The 18,737-nt window shown below is 44.6% G+C and overlaps 1 protein-coding gene across 3 annotated transcripts in view; it reads right to left on the bottom strand.

Annotated features, from left to right (window-relative positions):
* The window catches only part of LOC118512785 (cold shock domain-containing protein CG9705-like), a 35,515-nt gene extending 16,778 nt beyond the window's left edge, over positions 1–18,737 (bottom strand). The window contains exons 1-2 of one of the 3 annotated variants that reach the window (XM_036057700.1): positions 18,564–18,737; positions 17,981–18,445 (exon numbers count right to left, since the gene is read on the bottom strand). In XM_036057700.1, the coding sequence (XP_035913593.1) occupies positions 17,981–18,141 (161 nt within the window). In that variant the 5' untranslated portion in view covers positions 18,142–18,445; positions 18,564–18,737. Of the gene's footprint in view, positions 1–17,980 lie in introns of all 3 variants that reach the window. The other 2 variants (XM_036057701.1, XM_036057699.1) reach the window with 2 other exon arrangements.

Here is an 18,737-nt window from a genome sequence, read left to right as displayed (position 1 = left end):
TAGATTTCATGATTCAAATTCAGCTGCTCATAAGACTCTTAGAAAAGTGCGGATCTCTAAATACAGTGCATTCGACCCATTGTGGAGTTCCTTCAGCAGACACCTTGTCAAAGATGCCTATTCTAATGTGAGCGACCACCAACCACCTTCTCAATGACACTCATCTCAACCATCTGTCACAAAACTGAAACCTGACATAAAAGAGTAAATTTTCCATCAAACGACTGGCCTCGATCCACCAAGGTGCAATGATATAAACGCTTAAGCAAGACGGACAACACAAAACCATTCGCCTCAACCATACGAAAAACAGCCGATGTGCTGTTTATGAAGACATAAATTTATAATTTCATACAGCATGTCGTTTCCATTTGATGGACACATACACAGCCGGCCGGCCAACGGAGGAAAAACAAACGAGACTCCAGACAAAATTCAATATCCTCTACGGCCACGCTTATTTGTACCCCGTGGGGGTTCGATACCGGAAACGGAAACGGGCAAAGTTGACAGGCTCGGAACAAACCGAACAAAAAACAACACTAAACAAATACAAAACAACCATTCCGCACACACACACACACCGCAGAGTAGAAGCGAACGCGAGCGAAACATGACCATCGGTAGAAAGCATTCCTCCAGAGCAAACGAACGTTCGATCGATTGGTGTAAGAACTCTATTGGAACGTGTGAAATATTTCCACACCTGCTCACCGACACCGACGGAGCGGAATGCTGAGCGTGCTGCTGCTGCTGTATCTTACCTTCTCGACCGTGAAGTTTTCCTCGCGATACCGTGCTGTGGCGCGCGGAAATAAAAACTACCAGCAGCCCAAAGCAAGCTCTCCATTGGTACTCGAAAACCAATCGTTATAGATAAAAATAGATTCCTATTAGATCGGACACCGCTCCTGTGCCGGATTCTACCACCACCAGCTACCGACGAGCGGTGTGCCAATACGTTGTTATCCAACACGCTGCCAATATGGTTCGCTGGACTCGCTGGCAGACACAGACAGCTAATAAACTGGCCCCCGGTTCGAGGCCAGGTTCCAATCTCTTCGCAAACCAATTCCTCTTGGCACTGGGCTTTATTAGGAAGGGATTGTGAGGCTAGCAAAAGAAAGTTTTGATTGTTTTTTTCCTGTGATCTATTTATCCTGTGCCCAGCGTGACCGATAGGCGGAAATTCCAGGAAATGCAATTAAATTTAACATCAGCCAATCGGAGTAGGACACGCTTAAAGTTCACCGAGTTGGACAGCATTTTCCAGATCATTAAAATCTAACGAAGTAACGTTCGTTAATCCCATGCTCGATTGACCAATGCAGGCTTAAATGTCAACCCGGACCGGAAGGCATTTTTACGATGCATTGTTAGAAAGTGATGGAAATGCTGGATTAGCTATGATAATCCAAGGGATAGGAGGCTTTAAAGAGCTTCTAGAAAAGGACTAAACCTAAAGGAGTAACCCAAAAAAAAAAAGGAATATTAATAAGGATTAGCTACTGGTGTTCCACATTTGGTGGGATCAGCAAAATGTTGTTTACTATGAGCCGTGCAAAGTGTGCACTGTTTTATACAGTGCCTGACATAACTTTACCTACACTTGTTTAATGAAATTGTTACCAAACAGCGTGACACTGTTTGCTGATTAAAATACGCAGCAAAACTCAACGACAAAGGACATTAACCGTCTAGCCACATCGTAATTGAATCTGAACTGTTTACCCAACCCAACGTCATTGAATCGATCAGCCTGGAAACTCTAACAAAAACAAATCGACACCTTGTATCAACCGATGCAAAATTAAATCTCCTTCTTCCTACAATACTGGCACAATATCCTGACACACCCTTAACTTCCCTTCTGCGAGGTTTCTTACTCAATAAAAAAAACCCTTCCCGTGTTTGAACGTTATCAGCCAAAAGGGTTGCTTTCAATTGAGCCATGCGTCAAAAACACTCTTACAAAACGTACGACGGCAAACGATAAACACGTGAAGCACACATTTGATTGAATTCGATTTTGACAGCTTTCCCGAACCCACATCGCTCTCTTTCCTTTTTCACAAACCCCTCTCTCTCTCTCTCAGCCAAAGAAACGAAAGGATACGGCGAAATACGGATAGAGGATTTATCGGAAGGAGTCAGCCGTAGGTTCAATTGCTGAAACCCTCAATCCATTCATCCGCAAAATCCCGAACCCAACCGACAATAATAGCGTCAAGTGACACTCTATCAATGGGGTCTCTTAATCACACTCCAGCTTACGAGGGGAAACGTTTCTCGGACCGTTTCTCAGAATGAATGAAACATCCAGCCCAGTACGGTCGGAAATGATGTCGTGACGCCGGAAGTTGTAGTACAAATTTGGACAATTTTGGTTGGAAAAGTGAAATTGACAATAAATATTAAATTTTATTTTTAGAAAGCGATAAAGTGTAATATTGTACATAAAACAAAGAACGAGTAGGCACACACACACATACCGCTGGATTAAATCATCAACCACGCAGTGATGGAAACGGGCAGCACCGCTATCGAAACCGAGCAGATGACCGGAATCAATCAAATTTCGTCTCAAAATGATATCGTGCGCAAAAAGTGCTTCCAGTTTTCGAAGGGCACAAGTTTTGATGGGCACCTCGCTCGTTGCTTGCTTGAGTGATTTGTCCATAATAAATGTAAACATTGACTTTTAAATAACTTCCCGCAACTGCATTCGATTATGTGGAGTATCGATCGAACTTGAAGATGGGCAAAAAAAAACGTGACCGAGGGAATCGTATTGAAAATGTAGCATCGAATGACATTTTTCAATCAGCACAAACCCAAACTTGCTGTACGTGGAGTGGGTTAAGAAATCGGCGATGATGTCAATATCATATCAATTTGTTTTTTTTTTCTTCATATTTAAGTATATTTTGAATAATTTTCTACAATTTTCCAAAAGGAAAAACTCAGGCAAAGATAAGATTTTGTTTAAAGAGCTCGCAAACTGTTTTTTTTTCTCACTATACTTTAATCGTGTTGACTAATTGCATACTTTCAGGCGTCTTACTAGGGATTTTGTTTTACGTTGAATTTAAACGAAATAAAGCGGCATTTGGTAGCTAAAATGTATATTTTTCTCTGCTAAATCATGAATGAAATGGAATAAAATCAAGGGAAACCTGATCGCAAGAAACGTTCTTAATTTTATTAAGGATGTGGAGACGCCCAGTCTTTTCTGAAACCATTTGTATTCGTCAAATCACTTCCGACGAGCTCGTTGTACTTATTCCATTAAAAAACACGCCACACTAAAAAATCCAGCACGCCAAGGACAACAACAAAGTCTGAGGAAGTCTCAGGATAGGATCTGAGAAGGAGCCAATAATCATAACGCCAAACAAAAAAAAAACTTGTTGAAAAAACCAAAAAACGGTGATGGGTAAGATGAGGAAAGTCTAGCGTGTATAACCCGCTAGGAAGTAAAAAAAACCCTGCCTCAATTGCTGTCTGAAATTTCACTCGCATCAAACAAGGCACGGCGACAGCGAAAGCATAATAACCTCCAAACGTCGCTCTATCCATCTATATCTATCAGCGATGTTGTTGGTGACGAACGAGAAAATGGTAAATCATTGCCATCAATTGCGGCGGCTAGAAACCCATCTGCATCACACCGACGAAAAGCCACGCAAGGTTGTTTTCATCGTGGCGCCGTGCGTCATCCACAGTGAACAGCGCAGTCGGGAAACAACGGCAATCGGGAAAATTACACCACCCACCTATCACCAGGACGAACGCAGCAAGCAACTCAACCATCCCCTCTAAATAAAGCCTTTTCTTGACTTTGTTTTTAGCAATCCGACACAAGGAAGCCCGTCAAATGCGACAATAATGGGAGGGAAGGGGCTGAACAGAAAGTGGCTGTACGCAATTTCACGCCGTCTCTTTAGTAGACGGTGGTTTTGTTTTCCTTCTCTCTGAAAGGAATAAGTTCAAAGTGAGATACACTTGGATACACTTAAAATTCAAATCAGCGCCATCCGAACTGGGTATCAATAGTGCGCTAATAGGTAACCGGCTCGCTCGAAAGGGAGGCTTGTGTATTTAGGCCCCTTTAAAGGGGTTTTCCAATAATTTCACCAGAAAAACAGTATTTTCGGTAACTGCAGCACATGGTGAGACCAATGACGGCGTTCGTTTCAGAAAGCTCTGAAAATGTTACTTCAGATGATATCAATGGTTGAGACGACAGTGCCACCGGTCTTCATACGGCTGGACCGAGGTTCAAATCCTATCCGGATCGTTCCCCCGTAGGGACAAAACTGACTGTCCAACTGCGAGGTATCATTAAGTCTAGTAAGCCAGAAATGGAAGGCATGACCTAAGAGGTCGTTAGGCCAAGAAGAGAGAGACAAAAGCCTAATTCTCAATGACCGGACCGGCCGTAGAGTTGACACTAGTCTTCTTCGGTTTATAGTTGATAATCTTGCTACGGATAGTATCAAGTCAAGAAAGCCAGTGATGATAGGCCTAGAACACCTCAGGTTATTTTTAAATGCCTGTTGTGTACTTCTGTGGGAAATTGTATGCTGCAATTGTGATATCATCTGCGAACGCTGCGAAATTTACTCTAAATATCATAACTTCCAGAACACAACTAATGTTGTCGTAGCCTAACCTGATTTTATTCTTGTAAAATCATCTAAAAAACCTTGTAATTGTGAAGCTTTTCCAAACAACTAAAAAAAGACTCCATCTCGACTGACGACCCCTCTCGCCGTAGCTACTACTGCTACTCCCAGCGTAGGCCTAAGTACCTGGTTAATCGCATAGACTTGTACCACCCAAGGGAAGTGCTTTTCATCCCGAGAGTCTCGAGAGGCCAAGATACGATCGAGTCTCGCGCCAATCGGATTCCGCCTCAAGAGCTTAATGCGCCCCGCGCAAGTACTTCCAAGTGTGTTCTTCTACGCGTAGCCCTATAAAGCCACAGGGCACATCACGTCTGCCTCAACATTTACCATTAACCGTCCAGCATCTCACATTTTCTCGCTTTCCTTCGCACTCTCTCTCTCTCATTTTCATCTACTTTTCTCCGTCCACTCTCATTTTCATGGTCGATTTTGTTTTCACAACACAACATTGTGCCACACTGTTTCGCTATTTCTTTGCCCACCGGGGGTTTCGTTTTTATTTTCCCGAGCAGCTTTTGCCAAACGGTGCCAAAGGAGACAAATTACCATATAACTGCGCCTCCGTTTGCACTGCGGTCACCCGGTTGGGTATGTGTAAAACCCGGTAGAAGCAGGGCCACTATTTTTAGGAGCACGCTCGTAACACCGTTTTCCGATGGGCGGGCGGTGATTAAACCGATCTCGGGCGACCCTCGCGGGGCTTTACAGTTTGTATCGATTTTTGCACCTTCGGTTGGGCGCGCGTTCGGTCGAATGAGTTTGGCTGCTGCCATTGGGGCACATTGTATGAGATGAAATTTTCCCACCAGACCGACCCCGTCCCAAGAATTCGAACGGGTGGAAAACAAACGAAGCAGGATGGCGCAGCTTCTGTTGTTGACTTTGTGGTCATCAACAACCAAAACAGAAGCCAAACTGGTGATATCGACACGAATCGAAATGGAATGTGGCGTGAATTTTTGCTGAGAATTAGGCAACGTTCGGGAGAAATTTTGAGAACAAATCAATAATTTCAAAAAGTAAAAACGAAACACATTTGCACACGGACGGACGACCGGCGAGTTCTGAGGCCTTGATGAATTTAGCCATTTAATTTAGCGTGCGTTTTCAAGATTGGTTTGAAGGCTTGAGTGTTTCTCGCTCGACAATACAGCAAACTAAATGAGTATTAAGTAGTTATTATCTCCATCCAATTTTTTGACAGATTTCCTAATGAACCAACTTATATTAAAAATAACTAAATGACATTCAACAGGAAGTTACATCAATTAATCTCCATAAAAGCTTAAGCAACATGCCCGAAATCTTAATTGCACAAGAAGCATGTCGACACATCTCGCGAGCATAACAACACAACATAAATATGTTGATTTAAACCATGGAATAAATGTAATAAAACATCGCACATTAGGGAGAGTAATTTATAGCCAATTCTTCCCGGCGGGGTACCCATTCTCCCACAGCAAGGAATAAACCACGTGTACATTATAAAAGGTCTAGTAGCATACATAATGAATCACCATCACCACGACACCGAATCTTGGACCTCCTTTTTTCGGACTCTTTTGACTCCACAAATGTATTGCTAAACATTAATGTCACCTTGGAATATGGTATTGCTAAATGTAGCCAACAGAAGCAAAGTTTCCGCCAAGTTGCCGACGCACCAAAGCGTGGTGTGTATAGCAGCTAAAGCTTCTTTCCCTCGTAAATCAATTGATGTTGCGGGACGGCGTCCTACGCAACGGCGTTCCACGTCCAACAACCACGTGCTTCTGGTAAAGTCAGGACGGACGAGAGCGAGCAACCAAAATTCACGGGAAGGAAACGCCAGCAATAAAACTCCCGGAGAAAGTGGGACGAATTGTGTGTGTGTTTTTTTTAAGTTAAGCATATCTTTGCTCTTCCTTGAAGGATTGCCATGAGGTCGTAACCCCACATCCTGTATGCCCAACCGGCAGCAGGACTACGATCTTTCGGCGATAATCAACGATATTGTGTGAGGGTAGAATTGCGCAAAGTTGCGAGAAACTTGTCCAGCGAGCTTTTTTTTCTCTCCAATTTTCATCAGCAAATGAATAGTGTTATTAGTGAATGTATATCCTCGAAGTTACTAATTAAAGATTAAGAGGGATGGTCTAAAAACAGACGCTCGCCCCTCCCCACATCGGTCGTTTCTCTATTCCAATCGATCAACACACGACTGTTTTGTGCTGCCAGTGGGTTTATCGCATATGTTCATCGTCGGTGCGTCATAACACTTCAGAGCCTCTCCCCTTACCGTGCGTCTACCGTCCTAAAGCACCAAACCGGCGAGATAGATATCTTTGAATCCTTTGCCGTCTGTCGCTTGGCAATGTATATATTTTCGTATCATCGCTGCAGGGAAGCGAGAGCTACAAAAATATACTCCCGACCGCAACTGGACCGGGCTTCGTACGACTAATACCGGAAGTGACAGTCTCCCTGAGCTGGTAAATTTGTATCCATTCATCTTCATACACACGCGTATCGTGCTAGATCTACCGATCGGCTGCTGCTCCCATCAAAGCGAGACACCTGGGAAAAAAGGAACTTTTTGCCTGGTGGAGTCGAAAGACAACTTTTGCTGACGTCCCACGGTTGGAGTGCTTTCTCGTGTGGGAAATTCAAACGAAGGGTGTTCTAGAGGGAAGCCCGGTAGTTGCCGGTCAAATTTATTCGTTCCAAAAACTTCACCGGGAACTCCACAGCCAACGGGTTCTTCCGGGGAACGGTTAAGTTGCCGGAAGTTCGTGCCTGTAAGTTCGGAGGACGTTGCACATGACGTTGGCCTGCGGTTGGCATATTGGTGGCACGCCACCTTCCTCCACAAATGGCCTCGTGGCCTGATGGGGTGCGTACACAGCCGCAACAACGTCAGTTGGCCGTTATCTGTCAGTCAGGGAGTAACGCGAATCCTTCCGCAACGCTTTGCCTACCGGCGGGGCAAAATTCATATACACGAACAAACACCCTCGGAGGTGGAAAATGTTGAAGGAACTAATGATATTTATTCTGGACTTTTTCTGTACAGTCGCTGCGACCTGTAAGGCCTGACAGAGCGAGTGAGACGGAGATGAAGCTCTAGTAGTTGTTTAGTATCATTTCTCTTTTAAACTGCTGAACAACCACTACGGCTCAGGACTAACTGTCCGTTTGTAGTACGCGGTGACCGACACGGAACCATGGAAGGAAACGAGACCAGACAATGCAATGCGCATCATGCATATGCATGATGCACATGGTTTTGTGCCCTCCGGGAGTATGGGACTTTTCCCTATTTCGCTTTTTCCTCGCTCCAAACGTGGATGGCATGGAGCTGGCGAAAGGTGCTACGACAAAGCGCACTTCCCAACAGTGGGGAATGGGTTGGTAGTCGTGGTGGAAACCAGAAGGAACAAAAATACGCCCCAACTCTGCAGGTCGTCCACCTTGGGGTCTTGGGTGCTTTATATCCCATTTTTTATCATAATAACTTGCGTGGTTTTTCTGTCCTGACCGTGGTGTGGTTCTCGTCGTGCACCATATAGACGACCACATCACCTCAGGTGGATCCAATTTTCCATCCTTGCAAGCGCAACAACCACAACAATCCACCGGGGAGAAGGTGTGTGGAATTTGTGTCGACTCTTCTTGACGGAAGGCACCACACACCACATCGAGGGAAGCCTTCAACTCTGCGGTGCGCGCAGTGTCGTTCGCGAACCTACCCTTAAGCGTTTTCCTTTGGGGAGCAGCCGCACATTTGGCACCGGGAATAGATGAACGGGCCCAAAAAAGTGAAACGGAACTCCCGCGGTGAGGCTAAAATAAATAAAATTGACAATTCAACGGCTGTGCGGGTGTGGTCGACAGTCGAGAGACAAATTGGAACGGAATGTCCTGAAGCCTTGCTGCACCGTTTTTTTTCTTCGTGTTATTCCTGCACCTGTCCTGTCATATTCCGCCTCAAAAAAAAAATGGGGGAATTGTTGCTGTGTCATTTACATTTGGGATTTTTAATCCTACTGCTTTTACATTTTTCGCGTTTCACTGTACGTGCTATCATCATCACTGACATAGCTGGAGAAGCCGAGATCGTCCATCCAAACCGTCCATCACACGCACGCACTAATTGTGCTGGAATGGAATCTACACGGCAGCGGGAGCGAGAAAAATGTCCGATTTTGTTGCGTCAGTTTTATGCGTTTATGATTGTACCCCTTTTCCTTTTGTTACACGTGTAACGATTCATGTTAAATTGGATTTAATTCCACATGGACGTGATGTGTGTGTGTTTTTTTTACTACCAACGATCGAACTCTCGGGGAAAAGCGTAATCCGATGGATCACAAGCACAGAATGCAACATTAAACCTATTGTGTTGTGCAACCTATTAACCTCGGGAAGGATAAGGGAAAACCGAAGAGAGAGAAAAAGAGGAAACGAGGATAAGCTAGCTTACAGCATCACATGCACACGGCACACGAAGAAAAGGGTCATATAATGATGAAAAATTAAATTATAACTTGAACTTGAATCACAATTTCAGAAGGGCTTCGGTGCATTTTGCCTAGCTTGAAGCATGATTTAAAAATTTTAATTGTGTTACCATTCGGTTGTGCTTGCAGTCTGCAGCGCCTGAAAGTATGCAACCTCTATGATAGTAATAAAATAGTATGATAGTGTTTAAATGTCAGGCTTACATTCTCAGAAGTCCACAAGTCCTTGTCGGGTGGCTGTGGACATTAAAAAAAATTGCATACTTCCAGGCGCTTCCGCACCAACGAGCACGATGGGCAACACCTTTGGATATATTCGTTTCTAATGATTTTCGGTTATAATTATTTACTTCTTATACATACATACAGTTCAAACAAGACTAGAAAAGCTCATTTTTATGTGTTATATGTGACAATAGAAAGAGTCGTTGATGCTGTCAATACTTGTATGTGCTTGTCTTACTGCCTTAAAAAATATTGCATACATCTAGGCGCTGTATCGCCACCCAAAGAACTCTGCGGGGAATTCGTCGGAGATAGTTTCCTCTACGGTTGTTTAGGTAAAATATTTTGTTCAGTACATTTTCTACATCAGTTCTTCTCTATGCATTTTAATTGTAGCTTTAACAATTAAACTACAAGAATCGACTATCATAATTGCTGCCACAACTTTTTTTGAAGACATGCCAAATATTTCTATAAATTATTCGAACATTCTATCAATATATCTCTATTGCTACAGTGAAACAAGACACACCATTTACAGGTAAGCTGCAGCAAGCCATTCTATAAGGGATTAAATAATAAATTCATCTCCAAAAACACGTGCTCTCTCTCTCTCTCTATTATGCATATGAATTCCATTCTCGACCCTTGTCAAGTGTGTAACGCGCGCCATGAAACGCCAGCCCGACAGTATAAATCAGAATACATTTGAATAATTTGTGACGCTGGTTGTTTCGCACACAAGCTCGAACAATGCTCAAACCGCCACATTGGTCATACACCAAGGAATTGGAAAATTGCAACCATTTCCAGCGTACACGCAGTACACGAATCACTGATGTAAAATGCAGCCGGACATATGGATTAATAACCAGCCGGATGACACGGTTGCTAGAAGAAGCCGGGTCCAGCGTGCCGCGGATCAATATTTTACTCGATGCAATATTTGTCCGCGGTGGCAGCAAACTGTTTCACCGGAATGGATGTGTACTGTCCGTCCGGCCATAATTTGGTGGGGAACCATTGATAATCAAAGTTTGTCCGGATGGTCATAATATTCTGATTTCACAACTGCCAACCATCGAACAGGGTCTCTGTGCGTGCAACAAACTATGATGGGGTACTGTGCATTGTCCGGAGCTTGCGGCCATAATTGAGTGCCACGTGGCAAGTTGTACATCCGGTGTCAAAAAACCGTTTCCCAAGTGCTGGCGCGTAACAGGTGGAAGGGAACGGCAACATCATGAACATAAATTTAGCCTCCATCGTCCTGTAATAAGCTTGCGACCGAGTGTATCGAACCTGACGGCAAAAAGGACCAACTTTGGGGGGGGGGGGGGGGGGGGGACCGGGAAAACGCTTTTTTGTCCCACGTAGTTTCTGCTTCGAAATAACAGCAATTGGATTATCATCGCCAGTTTTGGCTCTGCCTGAATGATTTTGAAAGTGTCAGGTTGGAGGGCGGTATTCGGGTAGGTGGAAAAGGTCATTTATCGATTGGAAAATTGAACAGACAGCTACCAAAAACAAAAAGTCACGAACCACGTAAAGCTTGTATGTTGCTCATCGTAAATGACCGAGCGACGCGAAATAGTGGCCGATAAGCGGACATTTGTTCACCGTGGTTTCAAAGAACCACCTTTTCGAAGGGACCAGACAGGGCACAGGGGAAGGAGTTATCACACGCAATCTCCTCCCACTGTCCTATGGGGCAGATAACGATTACCAGAAACTGTTTGTCACCTCTGCTAGCCTGTGAGTTGTAATCAACTGTAATGAAGCAGACCCAATTGCATCAGACGGAGGTTTAATTCTCTTTGCACTTCAATTATCTCACATGCAACGATCAATTTGAATAGCACAATTTGTCGTTCTGTCCTGGGTACCTGCTAGGTCCTGATTGTAACCATGTAAGCGACTAACTGAAATTTTTTGCATTAGATAGAGGACTTTGATTAAATATTTTTAGGGCATTTTTTATTGAAATTGTTTTTGTGTTGTGTTGTCAAAGCTGATGAAATCGAAAGTTATATTTCATTTTTCATTAGATTGCTGTGTACCTCGAAGCTTTCAGATGGTTAAGACCTGTCAAAGCTTGGTTTTCGTTAAATCCTTTTACGATTATATGGGAGATTCATATCAGAGGATCCAAGATAAAATCAAAATACCCAAAATACCAACGCAACATATTCCAACAATTCTCAATTAACAGATAAAGAATGATGCACAGAAAATGGCATCTAAGTACAGACCCCCGATCCATCTTAAAAATTTCCCTGATAATACACTTGAGGTCAATGAACGTCTTCGACCGTATGTTGCATCACACCTTTACTGTGACTCCACAAGCTTAAAATACACCGGTTCACGGGGCGTGTATTTAAATTGCGTCATGACAAATTCTTCTACACCGCCACTAACTAGAGCAGTCGTACTCGTTTTTTTTTAATTTTAAACCAGTCTTGGTCGTTAGTTTCCACAAACGAATCGTCCAACAACGGACCTGTCTGTGTACCTTTTTCTTTTTCCGGAGGTGTCCCACCGAACACGAGCAACTGAACGGGATGTAAAAAAAAAAACAGAACATACATGTCCGCTTTACCCAACCCAAACAAACGGCATCTTTCTTGCTGCGGACTGCGTAAGAAATGCTCCATACATTGAGCAATGGGGAAATAAATGTCGATCGGGAGACAAGATGGAGAAAAACAAGAAACCCACACACGTACGAATACGGTCGGTCGAGATGGTTTTTCTTTAAGAAACTGGCTGCAAGAACGCGACTGGCTGCTATGCGACATAACGATCGGAATCGGAAAAACACATCATCTTCCAGTGTATGCAGCATCGCGTACAGTGTCGGCTGTCGGTAGAGATGAAATGTGTCGATGCCTCTGTGAATGATGGAGAACGTTGAGACCAGGTTGGTGCCCACTCGGTATCTGCGCATCGAGTGCAATCGGTTCTTGCAGCAACGGGAGCTGCTTTCCGGGACCGGGTCCAATCGGGCCGATACTGCAGAGCGATGCGGCAACGTTTGGCAAGCCATTTTCAATTTACGAGACTTTTATTACCTTTTTATTCGTTGCCGGCGAACGGGAGAAAGGAACGGGGAAAGCGGGCAAAATGTGATGACAATTTTCCACATCAATATCAACGAGATCGAGGAAGCCTACACTACACTAGCTGCAAGGTAAACATGCCTGAGTGCTTGTATGTATCGTTTGGGTGTTAGCAAAAGTCTTCAAAGTAGTATGATCGGTTCAAAAATATATAAACCTTTAATTAAAATAAATGTTTCTTCTTCTTACGCGGCTCTACAACCTCGAGAGGTCTCGGCCTGCCATTTCTGGCTTTCTGTGACTGGTTTTACCCATAGCACAGAAGTCAGCCCTGCGTACCGTGAGGCGGGCTGGATGGGATTTGAACCCCGGGCCTGTCGTGTGAAGACCGGTGCCGCTGTTTCCTCTGCCATCGAATCGCCCCAATTTTTATTTGAGAAAATTTTTGAAAAATTCAAATTGTTTTAATTTAGAGTCGCAGTAAAGTCACATAATTTTAATTTGTGCCTTCGATACCCGTGCTTCTACCAGTTTTGAAAAATATTAAAAAGGTTTAAATTATACGATCTTATAGCTAAGTATATAAAGCCCCTGAAGACACTTTTAATAATTTCCCATCACATATGCAGAAGTTGCAGGAAGAGAAATATTGCATTCTGCGAAAAATATCCATTATCAGCCAAAAATCGCCACAACTTACTCTCACACCCAACACACACAGAGAAAAAAAAACTGACTGCAAATGGGAAAATTTAGGCCAACTTCATTTTATTACCCTCCTCGATCGTATATCATCCCATACCTTGCCCGTAAGTTCATTCGGTTTATAATACACTGCGCCTAGTGTACGACCGAGTGAACTCCACGTACTTCCTATTAAGACTGTCGTCCAATGGCTAATGGTGCCTGAGTTTAGACACCAGCGAAACTAAACCGAACCGAGGAACGACCATCCGAAAAATATCGCTCACCTAGCGCTGGAACCGTTCCATCGTTCACGAGGCCTCCTCCGATAGCTTTGCTCCAATGGAAAACTACCCCGAGAGTCAAGAGTATATGTAATAGCAATTAGCACTTCCGTCAGTCAGTGGGTTGTGAGTGCATTGTTGTGGATGGAGCTACTTTTTATGTTCGTACACTGCCCCCAACAGTTGGCCTTATTCTATCTTTTTTTTGGCATCGAACAGAACCAAAAGTTTCCACCACTATCGAAAGCCCAGAATCGAACACACACACACGCACCAGGCGATGTACCATCTGTCGGAACGTTCGACACTGGTAGAGATGTGTTTTGCGCGAATTTCGTGGAGCCAATTTGCCGGTGTAAGCCGATTCCGGCCTTTTTTGGGCACACGCAGGGCTCCATCAAAAGTTTTGCACCTATTTAAGTGGATTTATGGAGGAGTGGCGAACGGGCGAATGATATTTCACATTTGGGGTAAAAAGATTATTCAGCAGCCCGTTACACGGTGGATCGGTCGAAATAGCTAGGAACGTTGAAGGGGCAAATCTTTATCGAATTATCAGTGTTTTAGTTTATAGGTATCACAATAGGAATAATCAACGGCGAATGTTGCTCCGTGATTAAATATAAACCTTCTAAAGATAGCTGGCATTTAAGGTATCTTCTACTTCCTATTTTGTTTTCTACAACCTCGAAATGTCTTGGCTTGCCATTGCTGGCTCTCCATGACTAAGTTTCCAACTAACTAAGGCTCCATGACTAAGTCCATGAGTAAGACTAAGAAGCGATAACGGCGATGGTCTTCACACGGCAGGACCAGGGTTCAAATTCCATCCAGACCGCCTCCCCGTACGCAGGGCTGACTACTTTGCTATGGGTATAAGTAAATCACAGAAAGCCAGAAATGGCAGGCCGAGACCTCTCGAGGTTGTAGTGTCAAGGAAGAAGAAGAAGAAGAAGAAGAGAAGGATAGTCAGTCCTGCATACGGGGAGGCGATCCAGATCGGATTTATCCCCGGTTCTGCCGGTGTGAAGACCGGCGTACAACCGCATGTTTCTCGCATGTTTCGAGGCCTCAACTTAATTCACAGAATTTTTGGGGTTTTGACCACACAAATTTGGAAGTCTCTTAGTCGCCTTTTTTACCAACGAACCCTCAAACATGGAACATCCAACCGATCTTATTAAAGATTTTTTTCCAAAAGAGACTCCTAGGCCTAAAGATCAGTATGATAAAGTCATAAAGGGTTCCATGTTTTCTCTGGAGTTCTTTTCAGGTTCTGGAGGATTGTATGATCCTATCAGAGAGTCGGGCGTTAAGGATCTGTCAGCCAATCCTTTTTTTAGTGATCTGTCAGTGCAGCTCATCGTCTCCGACGTCGTAGCTTAGGGATAGTGCTGATAATACTTCGAACAAATCATCAAACGGAGTTTATCGACTATTTTGGCTGTAAGTGTTCCATGTCAACAGATAACTCAGTCTTATTTTGTCTGGCCATAACTGACCTTAAATAAAAGACCATCGTAAGTTATGTGAATCGCTAGAACTCAGGGTCACCACATGGAAATTCCTAACAGTCAGTTGTTTTTTTCTTTAATTGGCAATTATATCATGTCCTCAGGAGAAAGCATCACCGTCTTACACTTTGCTACCACAAAAAGTTAAAATTCGTAACTGTAAACCCCCTTGATTGATGGTATTCTGTCGGTACAATCAAACCAAGAGTGGAACGTAAAATCAAATCTAATTCCACATCGAATAAGCCGAACGCAGCCAAGCGCACCTGCACTCCCTTTGATGTTTGTCGATGGTTTAAATTAGCAAATCGAGCACCCGACCGGAACGGCCATCATTGTCGTGTTGCATAACATTATTAATTCCTTCGGTCGTAAATCCGGCTTGCAGGAAACGCACGGCAACTGCTCCTCTAACTGCTCCTCCTGCTCCATTTCGGACAAGCTTACAAGCAAGCAAACCCTTATAAATATTGATACACTTACGAGGGTCAGAGGGGAGCAACTGCACATGCCAACACGAAAGGGTGGTTACAACAGAAGGATGGAGGTTGTATCGTTCTTGAGAACGCAGTATAAATGACAAATTGAATTGTAGTTGAAGGGGGGAATAAGGTTGTCTAAAGGGTAAAACCCCATAGACCTGCTATCGCGTGCAATTAAACCCGTTTCGTGAGGGATTTTCGTCGTCGCGCACGGACAGTTACTTGGAAGGGTGCTAATTTTCCAATAGAAAACAATGGCTGTTATTCAGCTCGTTACAAAATCAATAGGCGTAAATTAACAAATCTACCAACTGTCAGCAGCTTCCAGTGGAACACACTGACCAAGTCAGACGAACAAGACGCGTCCGGACAGTTGTCGCTTCCAACAAATTACCACCTTTCGTGTGGTCCGGACATGACCTTAGACGACGAGTCCGTCCCTTTGCTAATTGGTTTAGCGAGCAATCGACTATACCGGGTTCCAATTATCAGCTCACATAGCATCACTTTAACGTAGCGCTCTCTTTCCCTTGATACGATACGATTTGTTTTAATTAAGCAATGTGTGTCCTCGTCCAGAAGAGCCGTAGATGTTGGGACGGGAGATCCTAATAGACCACTTATAAAAATCTCCTGAGAAATAGCGTAGCCAACGTGAAGGCAGCAGTAGTAAGTCATAAAATGTCCTGCCTGCCTCGAAGAAACTCCGGTGCCGATAGGGAATACATCCCCTTTAATCGCTTTATCGCAACGCTAGTCTCGGTGCTTCCGTAGGGCGCATACCATTTTCCCATCGCATTAAAGTCCCGTTTTCATTCCGCTTTGTTCTCTGCCTCTCGTCTAATGATCTGCGGAATGTACCCACAAAGTGCGCGTTCGCCACGTTCCGAATCGTCGTTCGTCGGGAGCCTACAAAGCATGCAAAAAATTAAGTTATGATGTCTCCGTGATTCAGAGCGAGTAGCGAGCAGTGTACTTGAAGAGGTGGGGGAGTTGTAGTGGGCAGTGATTAATAAATCGTTTCCTCATTTTGCTAGCCGCAGTCGGGATGAAGCTGACGACGATGGGAAGGCGGAAGGTGGGAATAAAAGTGGCAAGATGTGTAGTTACACCCTCCAACGATAGCGGCGGAATCAGCGTAACGTAATTGATTCACATTCTTTGCCCCGGGGATCAAACAACCGATCGCTCTTGGAAATGATAGAGGGCGGGAGGAAGTGCCCGCTAGACGGTTGGCCCATTTATAGTCTCAGTACTCACCTCTCACGCCCTAAGATGCATGGATTATATCCTGGGCGATGAGGGAAAACCGCTTATCTGCGTTCGAGAGGCAGATTCTTGGAAGTGTTTTTGGCTCCGTATGTCTGAAGGGCCAATGGAGAAGGACTCACTATAATGAAGAGCGCTTTTCTTTTAGATTTCAAGATCATAGGAGGTTTGGTAGGCTTAAATGGAAATGGTCTGCCGCAAATCAAGACCATAAAATAAAAAAATAGATTTTCCAGATCAAGTACCTGATAATTCATCCTCATGAGTCTTGCCCAGAGGTTCGTCAAAGGGGCATCGTAGCAAGGACCTCGTCACAGGTATCTCGTCACAGTGGCTATCAGCGACCAGAGCTATCAACAGCATACAATTAATAACGCATACACCTTCATCGTTTGGTGGACGTCCAAAATCTCCAAAAACGTCGGAGATAACTTTGTGTGAAAAGCAAGACCCACCACGCTATGGTTGACCAGAGAAATACCCCGAAAAACGTGCTGCTTCGTTAATCTTCACTTCTCTGAACGATACCCACGTCTGGCCGGCACGTTTCCGGCGCCTGTTCCGGTTCCGTTTATTTTAACCTTCTCTTCTTCTCCGGGTTGCCATCAAGCACGTTCAACGCATAAATTGTGTGCTTTTATTGCGCCTAAAGAATGTGATTCGGTGGTTTAATGCATCAAGATACTACTTTGATTGTTCTTCCCCGTGGCAGTCGAACCTCTGCCACAGAACAATCTTCCCGTTTGGGGCGTTCTTTGATGTTTTGCTACGCACGCCCCTAAGGTTTGACGTACGAGAAGATAATAAAAGTTAAAAGTTAATCCACCTAGACATTTTTTTGTTTTGGCGTCGTGTAAATAAGCGAGCTGACGAGTGACGGGGCAGTTTTCGTGTAAACAACCAGTTCCAGCAATCGGTTGACCCAAAAAACCAAGAAACTAATCAAATATCTTCTTCAAGGATTTTTCTCGTTTATTTTTAAACCCTTTGTAGCAAAGGGGAGGGCGAGAAGATGGCCGGCTGACCTTCGACGACCCCGTGTACGCCATCGTGCGTTATCGAGTAGGGGAGGGCCGGCCGGTGGTTTTTTGTTTGGTCTCCAATCTGTGCTTCATAAGGCGAACAACCGACACAAACCAGCAGCTTGACCAAGGGCAAACCGAGCGATAACCAACCAACCCTGCTGCTGTTGGCGCACGCACGAACGCACGCATCGTGCCTTGAGAATGGTCGGTTGAACGATTAGAGGGTTAGGATGTTTACTCACGTTGAAGCGGTTCTGGTGCGGCGTGTTATAATCGGCGACGGCAGCTGCAGATGCGACGGGCTGGAGGGAATGCTGGACACCGGCGGTGCCGGTGTCTTGGTCGGTGTGATCAAGCCGGTTGCCGGTTTGTCGTCGGCCGTAATCTGAATACTGCTGGACATGATGGATACTGTTGGCCGGAATGGATGGATGCGTTCCTGCTGCGTTACTATGCTCCCGTCCGGAATTGGATGCGCTTTCTTCGTCTAGCCTTTCTGTGGCGTCAACTGCTGCAGCAGCCTCCTTTGTGGGCACGAAGACTTATACGAATATGGTTGCACTCTTCAGACACACACACAAACGCACAATGATGTTGCAAGCTTTCGATATAACTTTTCACCACAAAAACCAAGCGCGACCGCTAGGAACAAATGGAGCACCAACCTTCGGCACTGAAAATGCGGGTTGCTTTGATGCGCTACGCTTCTGAAAACAATGCAAGATGGTGACCACCTGATTAACACACCGATACAGCACCGTATGTGTATGTTGCCACACACTATGATACGCGAGGAAACGGCTTCGACCATACAACACTACGCACCAGAAGAGACAGACTCGTTGGACCACAATACACGCGTGCTAAGCTCAACAACTTTCCGAACGCAACTGAAACGGCGCTATGCTTTCGCGTGCTCGTGATCACGGTGGCGCAGTGCTATGCTGAGCGATGCTTCGTGCGTGCGTCGATGCACGCTGGTGGAACGCGGTTTGCATA

Source organism: Anopheles stephensi, chromosome 3 (genome assembly GCF_013141755.1).
Source record: "Anopheles stephensi strain Indian chromosome 3, UCI_ANSTEP_V1.0, whole genome shotgun sequence".
Taxonomy (NCBI): Eukaryota; Metazoa; Arthropoda; class Insecta; order Diptera; family Culicidae; genus Anopheles; species Anopheles stephensi.
This window is presented reverse-complemented; position numbering and strand designations above follow the sequence as displayed.